We start from the raw sequence: 16,989 nt of genomic DNA, 5'->3' as shown, positions 1-16,989 counted from the left end.
AGTGTGTGTGTGTGTGTGTGTGTGTGTAGTATATATATATACACACACACACACACACACACACACACATAAAAACACACACACGCACAGAGAGAGAGAGAGAGAGAGAAAAAGATTTATATATATATAAAAACATTTGTATCTGTCTTTCTTAGCTTAACCAACAAACCTCAGTTACAACAAGCAGTCAAAGATCTTATTAATAGTGGCCAATTGGAGATTGTGACAGGAGGTTGGATAATGACAGATGAAGCCACTGCTCACTACCATTCCATGATTGATCAACTCATTGAGGGTCATCAGTGGTTACGAACCACTTTTGGAATTGTGCCATCTAATGGCTGGTCTATTGACCCATTTGGCCACTCAGCTACTGTTCCTTACTTGTTGAGGTCAGCTGGTATAAAAATATGTTTATTCAGAGGACCCATTTTGCCTGGAAGCAATACTTAGCTGAAAAACAACAACTGGAGTTCTGGTGGAAACAAAATTTTGATTCACTTTCTCAAAATCAATCTTTGGGGGGAGACATTCTCTGTCACATGTCACCCTTTGACTTGTACAGCATTAAGCACACCTGTGGGCCAGATCATGGAGTTTGTTTAATGTTTGACTTTCGAAAACTTCCTGGTGAAGTTTCTGAAACCAGGGCTGAAGAAATAACTAAAGAAAACATCCAAGAAAAAGCAGAGCTCCTTATAGGACAATATGGTCGTCTTGGTTCTCTCTTTCCTCATAATGTAGCACTTGTGTTGCTGGGAGATGACTTTCGCTTCAACCATGAAGTGGAATGGGACCAACAGTACAAGAATTATAAGAATCTTTTTGATTTCATCAATGCTAATAAAGATTATAATGTAGATATAAAATTTGGAACACTTGGAGAATACTTTCAAGAAGTTCATCGACGTATGAGAACAGTAAACAATGACAAAACCCCAAGTTTGTTAGGAGACTTTTTTCCTTATGGTGATGTGTACTCTGATGGTAGACCATCCTACTGGACTGGATACTTTACAACTCGACCATTCTGGAAGAAGTTTTGTAGAGAGCTTGAAAGTTGGCTGCGCAGTGCAGAAATTTTGTACAGTTTAGCTCGAGCTGTTGTCATGCAGAAGGGGAATAATCAGTTTCTTGAACTGTTGGATCAAAGTTATAAGCATCTAAGTATTGCTCGTCAAGCATTAGGACTATTCCAACATCATGATGCAATCACAGGTACAGCAAAACATAGGGTAATGAATGACTATGGCCAGAAATTGTTCAAGGGCTTTCGTGGAACAAAAGATGTTATTAGTACCAGTGCAAAGATTTTACTTTTTCAAAATTTAACAAGTAGTCAAGATCCAAGTGCACAGTTTATGTCAAAAACACCTAATTTAATCCCTGATGACAAACGTTTAAGTTATGACAGTCTGCCTGAGAAAGTAGTTCTCCCAATTTCTGGTCCTGAAGGACGAAAAGTTGTAATTTTTAACTCTCTTCCTGTTTACAAACAGGAAGTTGTTCGTATTTTAATTAAGACCCCTCATGTTCGTGTAGTGAATCATTCAAACATTGAAGTTCCGTCTCAAGTCAATCCCATTTGGAACAGCTCAGCAGAAATTACAGACAAAGTTTTTCAGTTGATTTTTCTTGCTGATCTTTTTCCTTTGTCACTGTCAACATTCATAATTTTCCCCCAAGAAAAAACTAAAAACAAGTATACTGAGCCATCAGTGTCTGTGTTTATTAATGATGCTTTTGGCTCTTCTTTGCAGAATTCTTTGTTTAAATTCCAGCCAACCCAGAAAGATAACATTACTCTCAAGTCTCCATATTTAGCAGCTACTTTTTCCAAGTATACAGGACTTCTCAAGTCATTATATCTTTCATCTCAGGACATTGTGAGATCTGTTAAACTTAAGTTTCTGTATTATAATTCTGAGGAGTTCCGTAGTGGAGCATATTTATTTCAACCAAGTCCGATAAACCCAATCTTGAATATGTCCGATAGATTTCCTGTTATTCGGTTGGTCCAAGGCCATCTTGTATCTGAACTGACTACTACCTATCCAAACACAGTGGCTATAACTTTTAGAATTTACCATGTGAAAGGACCTTTAGGTGCAGGGCTAGAAATTGAAACTAATTTTGATCTTAGTAAGTTGAAACTGTATAATTTAGAGTTGTTCATGCGATTAGAAAGTGATCTTGCTAGTGGTAATATTTTTTATACTGACTCTAATGGTTTTCAGATGACCAAGCGTATTAGACGTGATCATATTCCATTGGAAGCTAACTTTTACCCTATAAGCACTGCTACTTATATAGAAGATTCAAGAGTTCGTCTGTCCTTACTCACATCTAGTGCCCATGGTTGTACAAGTTCACAAAATGGATGGTTAGAAATAGTTCTTGACCGTCGACTAGGATATGATGATAACCGTGGGCTAGGAGAGGGAGTACTGGACAACAAACCTACTAATGCTAATTTTTGGTTACTGCTTGAAGAGTGCCAGAAGGCCAAACCTGAAGGGGAAGTACCGAATCTCAGTCAATTGGGTCATGTCTTATCATCTACTTTGAATTTTCCTCTTATCATAATGGCTTCTGGGGGCAGCCAAAAACAGCCTCTGAAGAAATTCTTGACTTTTGTTCAGAACCCATTTCCTTGTGATGTTCATTTAGTCAACCTGCGTACTTTGCCAACTGCTGTCAACTTTGGCCAACCGTCCAACAGCAGCCTTCTGATTTTACATCGCCAAGGTCGCACATGTCATGTGAAGACCCTTGTACCTGGTCTCTGTGCACATGACCATTCCGAGATAAGATTAAGTGAACTAAATTATTTGCAGGTAGAATCTATATATCGAACTTCTCTTACAGGAACTCGATTGATTCAGAAAATTTATCGGCTCACAGATATACAAATTCAACCAATGGAAGTCCACACATACAACATTACCTTTACTCAGTAGCACAATGGATGATAGTCTAGGAAATCTTATGAAGTGAATCAGAAACAAAATCATGTTTGTTGAACAGTTTTAAAAACATCCTAATCTTGTTAATTGTTTAAACTTCATAGATCTACTTAACATGAATCTTGGTTTCTGTTGTTGTTTAATGTAGTTACTCTGAACAAATTTTAGAAAATAAATGTATTATAGTCACTTTATTGTTACTAAAGTATACAACTATATATAGATGTTTATATACATTATTAGCCATTTTCTTGCCTTGCTTCACATAGATGGTGCAGAATACATTGACCAAAGCTACTTTCTTGTTCCTATAAGAATTTGAAGGTTTTAAGGTTCAGCACATTGTTGTACTAGGTTAGAAAAAAATATTCAATTAGTAGTGTTCTATTATTGCAGTAGATAGTTTGAACACATTTCCAATTATTGTTATTGAAATTATTTTCCTTTTTTTGTTTAGAATACTGAAATACTGTGTATAAATTAGTGAATATGCAGTTGCTTCAAATATTTTACAAGTTCAGACATGCTACTCACCTTTCTACACCTCAAATACCTGTTACCTTGAGCATACTGCTGTCTAATTTCCTACACATGCCCCAAGCTTTGAACAAAGCTCCAACATGTACATGTGTATTGGGCCAACCTATGACATAATTATCATTAGACTATAGCCTTTCACCAGTAGAAGGATGACACATCCTCCATGCACAGTTATCCCCATGAGCACTTGCATGTGAACACTGTCTCATTTTTCCTTGGCACTGTTAGTGTTCTGCTGTATTTTTCTTGTGCTTCTTTCGATTTTGTGGGATTGACACTTGGTCTATTACCTTGAGCTCCTTTTTCTTTATCTTGCCCATTTACTTTGTCTTAGAGTAGTTTTTTTTTAATTATGAGTACCCTCTTCTATTTAACCACCTTACAAAACAAAAAGAAATCTGTCTTTATAGATTTTACAAAAATAGATCTTCACAACATCAGTTTTGTAGATTAACTGGATTATGCATTTGTATATATCCGATGTCTCTCAAGGCTTTTATCACTTTCACAGCAGCCATCCAATGATGAGTGGACACTGATGGTCAGTGATATTACAGCCATTGTGCACCACATTGTTGGTTCTATTCTGATCTTAGATCCAGGATTCCTGACCTCCTTCTGTTACGTCAGTTGAGCTTGCCTCATTTTGTGAGTGTTTCACAGCTATTGTTTTAATGTCTGCTTATGCTTATATTTCCTTCTTTCCAACATGGATCAAATAGTCCCACTTTCGTCATTCACTTCTTGTATTCCCTAGGTATGTGTCCTTTGTTTTCTCTTTTTTCAAGTAATTTTCTGTTGAATTTCGTGTGCCCTACTTGCACGATTCCCATTCATCTGAATCTTTGTTTTCAGTTTAGGGATCTCTTTTTCTTTTCATCTACTCAATTCTTTGTTCATTCATATGCTTCATATTCATTTGGAGGTTTTCCATCATGACCTTATCAGCTTTACTGGGTCAACTTGCACATACCTGTTTTCCCATCATGTTCTCTGGTTTCTTCCATTTTGTCCCAGTTACCTTATTTTTGTTTGTTTCTTGTCTTTGTCAGATTGCTTTACTTTCTGAATTTCACTTCTATCAGTCTCCTCTCCAGGACCTCTCTTTTGCATGTTATCTGTGTGATGTTTTTCTTTTTGAGTGCTTCTTATACTTTAGCATCTTGAGCTATTATGGCTCTCCAGGAGCCATCTTTGCTCACTTTGGTTTCTTGCCCTTGGAATTAGGGAGCCCCACCAGGTTTCTCACCATATATGACCTTGTGGGGTCACCCCTTATTCTGTTCCTTGTCCTGTTGCTACTACACACAGTCCATTTTCTTTGAGGACTGGCTGCCATGGGTGTTGGAGATGATTTGTTTCTGGAACCAACCCTTAGCTCTGGTCCTATGAGAGCTCTGCTTTTCCACTTTGTCCACTCTCTTTGCTAAAGTCTGTTAAGTTCATCAGTTGATTTCTAGGGAATTTTTTTCCTATATCTGTACTCTACCTCACCAGTTTCACATGTTATGGGACAGTTCCTCATTCTGCAGTTTTACTCCTATCATTTTTACCCTTCTCACCACAATGGGAGGTTATCGACTAGATAAGAGTGTCTTACATGACCCAACTTTGATTTTTCCTCATTTCCCTATAGGTGGTTTACTTGCTCTCAAGTGAATACTCTTTCTGATGGTGGATGAGCTAATTTTGGATCTCGGACACTTTCTACACATCCCGATTTGTCTGTCAACCTTTTGCTTCCTTAGATTTGTCTATAGTGATTGAACATTTGGTTCTCAATCCTCCCCTTTAAGTTGACTATGGTACCATTTTTATTATTGGGTCCAGTGGGTTCTTACATTCTTGAGGCCTGTTGTTCGACTACTCTATTGATATTTAGCCTCTACCTGCCTCTTACAATTTCACTTTCTCTGTTATGACCTCCCTTTTTCTTAACATGTTTTTTTGTTTGGAGCTGCTGGTTTGGCTTTCCATTTCAGTCTTGACTCACTGTGTATTTCATTCAATTGATGGTCTCTTTCATTTTGTATGTGGGGCAGGCTCATTCTACTTCTTTGTCTTTGTGACATGGAGCTTTTGATACCAGGACTCTCATGTCTCCTTCATTTCATGCATATATTTTTTAGGGGGCTTTTTTTAAGTCTTTTCATTCCTCTCGGATTTGTCCAAACCTGTTGCCATCAGTGGTTTCCGCCCTGTCAATGCAGATATCTCCAGAGAGACACTGTCTTTTTTTTCACCTCCTAGGTTGTGGTAGCTCATTAGACCTCATGACCCTTGACATCCTTCTTTTCCCACCTTTCCAGACTTTCATCTGTTGGGAGCCCTCCAAGGCTCAAAAGTCAGTCTGTAGGCTCTTTCTGCCTATATATTCATGGTAAGTGTTAATAGGTGGCACTTTGTGTTGGCTTTACAGTTGATGACAACAAATTATATGACCACACTTTTCCAATTCTTCTCTTTTGGTGGGGGCATAGTGCTGGATGCCTGATCCATTTCTGTGATAATCCAGTGTACTGTCTCTCAGGTGATTGTACCTGATGACAACAGTTCAAATATCTCTCTGGTATTCTCCTCCTATGCAAGTTCCTACCCCATTTCTTCTAGTTAGATACAGAAAAACTTATGCTTCCCCAGTCTCATGCTTTTGGGGAAGCTGATATGAAGAGTTTCTCATTGAGTGGTGCAATCTCACTGGTACAAGACTGAATGAACACAGCCCTCATTTGGGAAGTAGGGCTGGGATGTTACCTGATAATGTAGTACAGGACACCCCCTCTACATGAAGAACCAGGTCATTCCCAGTGGTTAGGTCCAGCTGGATGGATGTTAGGTTTGCCTCAGGGCACAAGTCTGGGGTGCTATTTCCTGCACCTGAGTTTTGTGATGAGTATCTCACGTATTTCTTCAGTATTGAATGACCTTACTTGCATATCTAACCACACTACATACTCATATTTAGCTGTCTGTCTGCAATATAATGGACATTTGAGCAATCTACCTATCTTAGCAACACCTTAGCACCCAGCAAGAGTTTCTTATGACCATGTTTTTTGGTCTTCCACTGAGTGTTATCCCCCACCATGTGGATGTCACATTCCATGGGCTTTCCCTTTCTGATGCTGTTTTCAGAAAAGAGCTAATTTTTATAATTTCTTTGTACCAATCCCTTCACCATCAGTGTGAGAATCTATCTCTTTGTGGTGCACTTAACATTTTCATTACCTGAAAATTTATTTCAAATAGGTACTCACTTTTTTACAATACCTCCCACCTTTTCTCACCACTTCCAATGCATTTTGTTTGTTTCATCAATGATGAGTAGTGTTTACATGCTAATGCTCAAGGGGATTCTATGCATAGAGGGTATGTCCCCCTCATATAGTCTAAAGATGATTATATCATAGGCTGGCATTGATAAATGGTGACAATTGTAGGAGTGGTAGCTTTTTTCAAGGCTTGTAATGCATAGGAATTTACATCATAGTGCACATGAGGTAACAGCACTTTGTGGTGCAGAGAGGTGAGTATCTATCTGGAATACATTTTCAGGTAAGGAAAATATTAACTTTGGTTTTGTTGTTGTTATATACAGATATTTACTGCTTGAAATACAGATTACTAAGCACAGATGACTTAACTTTATGATTTCTTTTGAAAAGACTTGCTGATCAACAAGTTGAGAGAATTCAACATTGTCTTATCGTATATAAGGTACACGTAGTCTTGAATGACATGGAATTTAAAAGAAATTCTTGTGAATTTATTCTGATGAAACAGTGGATTGAAGTAGTTTTTTATATATTTTATTCTACATGTTAATCTGGTGAAGAAAATAAGTCATTTACAGTATTTTATGGTGATTTTATATAGCTTTAGAAAACAATTTACAAGACCACATGAATTATAATTGTTTTTGCACAAATCCATTGTTATTGTTAACTTTTCCATATATGTAGCATGTAAAAAAAAAAAAAAGGAATATGCTACACATATGAAACTGGCCTATTTCCTCTACAGTATATGCATCATGGAAGAGTATTTCATTAGTGATGTAGGTTACCCTTAATGAGTATACATACATTAATATAGATATTTTTTTGAATAATTATCCATGCTTTTCAAGTGTTTCCATTATAGTTCATGTTGGTGTTAGTGTATTGACATATTATGGAATATTCTTCTTGCTTTCAACCATAAGTTCTTAGAATAACATATACAAGACTCACATGATGGCATATACAGAAGTCCACTGTTTTCAAGGTGTAGAGTATTGTCATAATGCTTTAAGGCTAAACTCAAAAATGTATAAAGCTGAGGAAAATTCATTCTTTCGAGGCTTATGGAGACATTTCTTGAGATGTTCCCTTGTTGTTGGACACTTTTATCTGAGGTCTCTGATCATCATATGGATAAGTGTCATGTACTGTAGAATAGGGGAGCACTAAAAAGTTCTTGAGTCATTCATTTACTGTTAGTCTTTTACTTTAATTTTTAAGATAATTTTAATAGGATGCATGTTGAAAAAAAATAATTTATAGATATATTGGTTAACAAATGCAGCAATAAATTGGAAAAAAGCTAGGAAATTACAATGTTAACTGGTGCATGGTAATCTGTGTTTAACTGGAGAAATGTTACTTTGTGATTAGTGCCCAATTTTAGACTTTATGTTTAAAATAAAACAACATTTCTTTTAATTACTTAAAGTACCTTCCTTTAAAATAAGTGAGTACAACATGTTCTGAAATATCCATCTATTTTTAGTACTTAAGGAATTATGATGTCTTATTTATCAAAGCTAACCAGCATAATATATGCAAGCTAATGAATATGGAAACCCAATTGGATTGACTAATTTTCTGGTTATATTTAACAATGGATGTTAAGGATGAGATTGAATTGTTTTATTAGCTTACAATGATTAAGTGCATATATAGCAATTGTTTTGTAGAAAATATTTATAACTAACATCATCCTTATGAAAATCTGAAATTCTGATTAAATTTCAATATCATCATTAAAAATCTATTTTTTAGGAGGGAGAAAGCACTTATCAGACAAGTAAACACATTTGAAGTAAAATTTGAAAACTAAAATAAGGAAACACTAATGAGAGTAATAATAAAATGATTTATACAAGAGCATGACCAATGTATTATTGCCATTAATTTGTACAAAAGAGTACTTCATATATGAAATTAGAAAGATATATTTCTTCATCATTGTAAGAACATTAAATATTTGAATGTGAAAGTTTTCAAAAAAAGAAAAGACAATTTTGATAGTTTGTGCGTATATTTGAGAAAGTTCAAAATAATATTTACTTCTCTAAATATATTGTATTTCACTAAAGTTGTGAATGTAAGAAGGTATACATGTACTTTAACAAAGATATTAAATAAAGCTTTTATTAGGATCATTTACTACTAAATAATAATTTGACTGAAATATAATCATTACTATATTTGTTAGGCTCTTTAAGTTTCAGAAGGAACTGTGTATTTGTTGATGAAAGTTTCTTGATGTGTAATTGGAACTCTTAGTTATAACTAATAATTTATGATCTAGTCTAATTACAAAAATCAAATGATATTTATAATATTTATTATGAATGCAGATAAAATAATATTCCTTTGTTTATCCCAAAATCTTGCAAATCCTTGGCTGAGAATGTACTATTAATGTATAAGTTTTTATTTTAATTTTGTAGAAGAGTGTTAAGATATAACATTACATCTTAAGGTATATGAAAGAAAAATTATTTGTGTTAATTTTAAAAAGAAAAGGGTTGTTTTAAATGGATTAATTTAATAAATCATAAATATAAAGATATGGGTACAAGTATATATGTTTTACAGAATTCACTGTGAAAATAACATACTGTATTAACTATTAAATTATATTTTGTTTAGTTCTAAGGTATTATTTTGTGTGAATCTATGTTTGAAGGAGAAAAATAATTTACTGTACAATGTGTATCTTGCTTTCTGTGAGCATTTTAATGAGATCTAGTTTATCAAAAAACAGAAATTATTTTCCCACCATTTAACTACTTAATAATTATTTCTTCAAGTATAAAAATGGATAGAAAAGTATTTGAGGTAGTTTTAACATTTTTAAACCTTATATTACTGTAGGTTCTCAAATAGAAATTTAGATAATAAGCTGCGATTTTAAACTTATTTCATCTCATCGTGGCTATTATGTTAATGTCTTTGAGTGTGATTTACCAGTTTTGAGTCTGTAGGGTGGATAAAGTTTTTTCCTTTATTCTTGCAATGCTACTGAAAAAATAACAAGGATTTCTTTTTTTTTCTCCCAAGCCTTTTATGAAGTTTTATGTATGTAACTCCTCCTGATGGGTTAGCACTAAATTTACAGACTTGACTTGCAATGCTAAAATATTGGGTTAGATCCCTCACGGTGGACAGAATGCATTTAAACCTTTAGTTAACTTTGCACTAAAAGAATAACAGCAAGAAGTTATGTAAAGAAAAGCAGCAAATTAATAATTAATGTTACAATGAATTGAAGATTAGATTACTTTTAATCTTGGTTCTATAATTCCATTCATGAAAATTTGAATTCTTCAGAACTTTTTATGAAGATGGATATATCCATTGTTTTTCTTTGCATAACATATTAAAATTATGTTTAACCTTCATATGTGGAGATCGCCACAAATTTAGGAATGTAACAGAAATTTGAGATTTGTACAGTGTACATATATTCCAGGTAAAATCTTGCAGCATTTCTGATGATATTTCATTAACATCAACAACAAAAGAACAGAGCTGGAGTTTGTGACTAAACACAAGTCATTTGAACATAGGAAGTAATTTTTGTTCATTTTTTCCTGTATCGCTGCATAATATAATGACTTTAAGAGTATGGAATCCATACGGTTAGTGTAAACATTCTTATAGCATATGTTTGAGGATAATGTATAGCTATGTGCTCAACTTCTCATATATTTATGAGCTGAGGACTTTACACTCAGATTAAAATGAAAAAGTGAAAAAAAAAATCAACTCAGCTTTACAGACAGGTTGAACACTGCTGTTGTGGTACTTTACTACTTCCAGGTAGTCTTTGTTCTTTTTTTCACTTTCTCTTTCATGGGTGGTTTCATTTTGTAACTACATGTTAGTACACTTAGTTTCCTGAATGGGTCTACTGGTTATCAGGTTTCCGAAATTTTTCATTCCCAAACTGTGTGTGTCCTGTACCCGTTTTTCCCTTATCACCAAAATTTAAAATTTTGGGCAAATATAAGTCTGTTTTAGGAAATGTTACTCGTTTCATTGACTGATTTTTGGGATTTTTATTTCCCAAAAACCAGTAATCCTTAAGAAAAACATTGCCAAGCAAGAAAAGTTGCACTTCTTATACCCAGAGTTTTTTTTGTTTTTTTCTGAATGCAAATTGGTTGTACTTTCGGTACAAAGTGTCTTAAGACAGTTGGTTATAATGAGGAAAGTATAGGTATTAAAGACAAGTTTTGTCTATTTACACACTGTAAAGCTTCTACTAAAGTCTATTTAAAAAGCTGATGTTAAGTAAAAATAATGTAGTATTTTATATAAACCAAACCTTGCTTAAAAATATTCTATGGAACTTTCTAGTTGTTTTTCTCACAACTTTTGTTAGTATGCTTTATCAATAGATATGGTTTTTTGTTGAAGGCTGGCATTTAGTTATGTACCCTACATATGTTGAGTATCTTGCATACCCCCCCCTCCCCCACCACCACCAAGAGAAATCCAATGCTTCTTTAGGAAAATAATTTTTTTTAAATAATTATAATTGCATAACATTACTTAAGTAGGTCAGAAAGTGGTTATTAGGTCGAACCTCATTAAAAATTCAAATTATATACAGAATAGAGCTTACAGGTTAGAGTAAAAGTGGTAATACTGGCTTTCTCTGATGGTCACATATTGTAGATAATGTCTTGTATGTGAGATTTAACAACTGGATTACCCAAGTTTTTGGGGTGAGTAATTTAATGAATTTACATGCTCTACATTTAAGAAAAGACTCTCACTCTCTCCTATATTTATTAATATATTTTCAGAAATAATTAAAACATTTTGACTTATTCATAAAGTGTAGATCTAATGATGACTTAAAATTTAAGAAATGAAAGGATATCATGATGGAAGTAAAGGTATTATTACTTGTAATTATTTTTATCAATACTTGTGAAAACTTTATTTTTACAGCAAGAAGAAAGCTGAAACCTTTACAAATAACTGTGATGTGTTAAGTATTGGATATACTAAAAATCCAAGTATTGATCATATGGAATTCTGTTAAATGGAAATTTGTTGTTTTTTGTAACATTTTTAGAAGTTTGAACTTCTTTGCTTGCTGCAGAATAAAGTAAGCTTATTGAGGCTTATTGTTGACTTGTTTGAACTTTAACAAAAATTTTTACTGTATTGATTTTAAGAAAAAAAGGTAACAAATGAAATAATGATATTAAATCCTTCAGTGAGAAGCTGAAAGTGATATACTTGTAGTTATATTTATTTGTAACATTTTGAGACATAACAATCAGTAAATACAAGAAATAGTTACAGGTTACACTAAAGCTGGTTGCTTGAAGCAAACAATGTGAGTAGTAACTATGACAGAATTTGGAGAAGATCCAACTATCAACATTAAGGATCCTTTTATAATGACCAATGGTGTGTCATATTTATTTGTAACATTTTGAGACATAACAATCAGTAAATACAAGAAATAGTTACAGGTTACACTAAAGCTGGTAGCTTGAAGTAAACAATGTGAGTAGTAACTATGACAGAATTTGGAGAAGATCCAACTATCAACATTAAGGATCCTTTCATAATGGCCAATGGTGTGTCATAGGTATTGGTTTAAGTTCATGTATTTTGTTTGAGCAGACTTAACACTTGCATCAGTAAAGATATTTGACACCAGGGACAGCAACTATACTAAAATATAAATAAAGGCAGTGAAAGTTTCACATTTATTCAACCATGCACCAAAAAAAAATACCAAAATTTTAAAACAGAGGATAAAATCATTAAATTTTGTAAATAAGCTATGGTACCTTTTCAAAGAAATATCAAGATTTTTTATGTATGTGGGTGGATTTTAGCTTGTGCTGCTGAATCCCATTAATTTACTCTAGGCTTCAGTTTAATTATTATAAAAATCTTTTGAATTCTTAGTTGTTACTTATCATCCATTTGAGTCACTATAGTAAAATTGTCACTGGTGGTAGTTTTGTTACATTTTAAGATATATTTAATGCCTATAACTAGTGAAAATTGTACTATAGTAAGTTGAGTGGATGATGAGGAACAATTATGTAAAGTTTGATAATTACTGGTCTGAAAGTGAAAATTAATCAATAGAATTACTCCTTTTGAAAGTATAAGTTATAAAGAGAACAGGGTTTTAGGTTGCAGCCAATGAAACAAAAACATAGTTTTGTAATTACTATTGTAATTAAGAATGAATAAATTAACTGCGACAGTTTTAAGTACAAATTTCGAAAGCAGTTGAGTGTATTGACAGTAAAAGTATGTCTAATCTTTTAAGCTTGGTTGCAGATATTTTTTAAATGTTTGTATTGTAAAGTAATGTAATATTATTTGGAAATGGATAACAATTACAAATGAATTTTACACAAAAAGTATTGATAATTGTATAAAAACATAGACCACTATCTTGTGACCTAAATCTTACATTTATGAAGCAGTCTGAAACAACTGCACACTTATCTTTTGGTTACCACAAGGTGGTAGTATTGATCATGACCTTGAAATGGTAATAATAGTCTGAAACAGATTTGTAAGCTAGCTAGCTAACCTTGTACTGGAAACAGAAGGATGCTAGCCACTATATGATTTGTTAGTTTACAAATATGAAATTGCTGAAAATATGCAAAAAATGACACATTATGCTTATATTTCTTTTTAAATAAATTGATCAAATATTTCATTACAGGATTAAATATTTGTTGATCTTGAATGGCACAGTGGCATGTAATGATGTATTAGACTAACTACAAGGAGCACTTGTATAACTATTTTTTGATATGTCATTATTTAAAACAATACTCAAAATAGAAAATAAGCCAATCAAAGTAGAGTTGAATACAAGTTTTTGTTTTGTTTTTTATGAAGAACTTGTGTTTAAATACAGTAACTCAAAGTATGCCCTTATGGTTACAAAAACATACTGAACCTGAAAAAGAGCAATTGCTTGAAATGATTTTGAGTTTGATTTCATGTGACGTCATGAGCTATTATGGTAGGTCAGTATGGCAATACAGGTAAGTGTGTGAATGTGTTTCTAATAAAATGTGTCTATGATGTAAGAGAATGAGAGAATAGGAAAAAATAAGTCAACAAAACTTAGGTAGAGCTGTGGAAAATTGAGCTTTTAAAATGATAAAGATTAAGTAAACAAAACTGCTAAAGAAATAATTGGAATTGGAACAAATTGAACAGTATCTATAAGTAAATGTTAGAAATAGATGGATAACAAGTAAAATTAAAAGAACATTACTAGAAAATGAAAGTTTAGAAGACACATCCCAAATTTCTATATCTGTAGATGTTAAAAGAAATATTAAGGCAAGCTTTAACAGGATTTTTTAAAACCAGAATTGCCTTAGTGGCAGGGATCAGATGTAGCAATTATGGGATTTACCCGATTTTCATGTAATTTATTTAGATGTAGCATGCAATGAGATATGACGATTACAATTTACAGTTTCAAAACTGGACAAGAATTGACCGAGTTATGGCTGGCCACATAATCATCAGAAACCCCATAATTAATACCAGTATTTTTTGTTGTGTAACCAGTGGGCCTGCTATATGAGCCTTCTTCTTCTTCACCCATCATTGCATCTGATAATTGATCTTCAGCAGATAGCTCCAAGACAACGCTGACCATTACTGAAACTTTGCTACTTTTTGGCATATTATTATCAATCACCTTTATTTCTTTGATTACCTGCATGTGCAAGGTTCCAAGATGTTTGATTTGCAACCTGTGTAGCCACTGTGGATGTGATCACGAGGAACTTATTGACATCCCTTGTTGGGGCAAATGTGGATTGCATATTTGGATACAACAGATTCCGGACTTTCCAACGATGTATGGAACACTTCCAAGAAATTTTTACTTCTTTGCCTAGCCACTCAAAACACTACTTTTCCTCTGATTGAGGGAGAGACCCTGTGTTAAAAAAATACACCAGGTGCTATTTACTCATTACATAATTAAGGTTTATATGTATTTCACAATTCTAAAAAAGTTCACTTTTAATAACTATTTTGTATTATACAACACAAGGAAGACATACAGTGATTTGTATCTTTCGATTTTCAGCACAGTATCAAACTGGTTAAGAGTATTTAGGTATGAACAAACAGCCACAGTTTTCTCTAACATATTTAATTCCTCTAGCAAGATTAAAGATGTGAATGACTTATTCTGGCCAAAACGCTATTCTAATGTATGGCGTTTATTTGGTCAATATGGTGTAGAACAGTATGGTTCTTGCCTATTTACATTGTACTGAGAAACAGGACCTTTTGCCATTCAGCACGTTTGAATACATTCTGGTTGTGCTAAGGATATTGGTTTTGCCGTTAACCTGCAAGTAGATAAGGCAGATTGTAGAATTATTGTTTATTTGGCCCAAAACGGGGTTCGTTTGCACTCCTACCACCCCGTGATAGCATAATATATTGCCCATATTTTTCTTTTTGATGAAGTGTACTTCACCATCAGTCAAAATATCCTTGAAAAGAACCAAAAATTTCTGAGAACAATTCAAGCATTGTAATATATAATTGTTCTAGCTTTTGTTCCCGTTCACTGCACAATGAAAACATAGGGGTCCTGGAGAGTGACATGGGGTTTCAGTTCTTAACGCTCCTTCTCCCACATGTCATTCAACAGTGGGTTTGAAGACTGTGTTCCATGTTTGAGGGTCAGATCCGAGCACCTACACCGTATGTCACTCCGTGGGAGATCCAAGGGTACTTGTCAGGTTTGGTGACAATTGGTCGAGCGGTTCGCTAGTTGTAACTGGACAAGTACACAGACTTTTGTGAAACAATGATTTTGATTACGACATGATTATGCCATATCCTGGTTAATCTGTAAAACAACAAACAAGAAGAATTATATCTACAACTTTCAGAGGTATATAATAAAGAGTGTCAGCTAACAATAATGTCTTTAATAACAAAAACTGTACCTTTGTTCAAAGGCACCTGGCATTCAGAGTATCAAACGTGACCACCGAGAAGGAACAAATATGCCATTAGAGTACACTGGTCGTTAACCGAGGGAAAAGACGAGGCAGTTTACTGGTGCAGTGGATTGAATCCTTCTGGACTTGTTTTACAGGAAAATTAAATCCAAAATGTATCTTAACGTTAACTATTGTACTTTTCTATCCTGATGGATAAGGGCTTTTTCAAGAAAATTATGAAGCAATCCACCATGCTTACATTTTACGAAAGTGGTTTGAAAATCATATTTGTGATTTCACAATTGAGCATCTTTGTAATGAACTGGAATTTGCCACTCTGTACAAGCTGGATCCACACTGTTATCGAAGAGAAAATAGTTCCAACTTAATAAATACTGAGGGTTTCAATGAAATGGACACTCAGATAAAGTTTTTATTCTTTAGGATATAAGGTGTAGTTGGACATTGTAACAGGACAAATGATAAATTTAATCACGTCATTATTGTTTCACTAGTTTTCATTTTCTGTCAAGTATGCCAATTTCAACATTTTAAAGCCTCTTTATATGAAGTTTTGTTATGAAGTTTTATTTTTGGTAATTATGTTCTGTAGAGTAACTTATCTCTATATGAAGAACCCGAGTCTCATTTATTTGGACAGTAGAAGTTTTGGCGGTCAAAAGAAAGAACAAAATTATGGTTTATATGTTGTACAACCTAGTATTTAGATAAGACCTTGTCTTTTAGGTAATCGCAGATATCAAGAACGTTTATTTCTTTATAAAAAAAGGGTATAAACTGGGTGCTTTGTAAGATAACCGGGATTATTAGGTTTGTAACATAACTCGTTAATATGTCGCGGTAGGATTTCTTTTATTTGATGTTCAAGACAAACAAACTTTTGGAAATTGTGCTTCTGCCTGAAAGATGGCTGGGATTATCGAATTTGTTCGTTTTATGTAACAAAATTTTTCAGAAGAAGAGTTCCCTAATTAAGACCCACCCGAGTAGTTGGGCAATTTTTCTGGAACCCATGTTCAAGTGGGAGATGAAGAAGTCAGTGTTTCCCTATATATATGTCTGTTTTACTGTGTATTATCCTGTGATCTACAATGTTTTGATATCGAAACTAGCGGATAGCTCGTCAAGAATGACGGGTCAAGTACTACCACCCCACCCCATAGTATACCCTAACCTCACATTTCATAGCTAACTGAAATAAAT

At 33.7% G+C, this 16,989-nt stretch overlaps 1 protein-coding gene across 1 annotated transcript in view; it reads left to right on the top strand.

The window, feature by feature from the left end:
- LOC106467018 (alpha-mannosidase 2-like) overlaps window positions 1-11,916 on the top strand; it is a 26,189-nt gene extending 14,273 nt beyond the window's left edge. The window contains exon 3 of the mRNA XM_022395108.1: window positions 156-11,916. Within this exon, the coding sequence (XP_022250816.1) occupies window positions 411-2,960 (2,550 nt within the window). The 5' untranslated portion in view covers window positions 156-410 and the 3' untranslated portion in view covers window positions 2,961-11,916. The remainder of the gene's footprint in view (window positions 1-155) is intronic.
- Window positions 11,917-16,989: the final 5,073 nt, after the last annotated feature.

Source organism: Limulus polyphemus, unplaced genomic scaffold, assembly GCF_000517525.1.
Source record: "Limulus polyphemus unplaced genomic scaffold, Limulus_polyphemus-2.1.2 Scaffold2463, whole genome shotgun sequence".
In the NCBI taxonomy this organism is placed as follows: Eukaryota; Metazoa; Arthropoda; class Merostomata; order Xiphosura; family Limulidae; genus Limulus; species Limulus polyphemus.
This window is presented reverse-complemented; position numbering and strand designations above follow the sequence as displayed.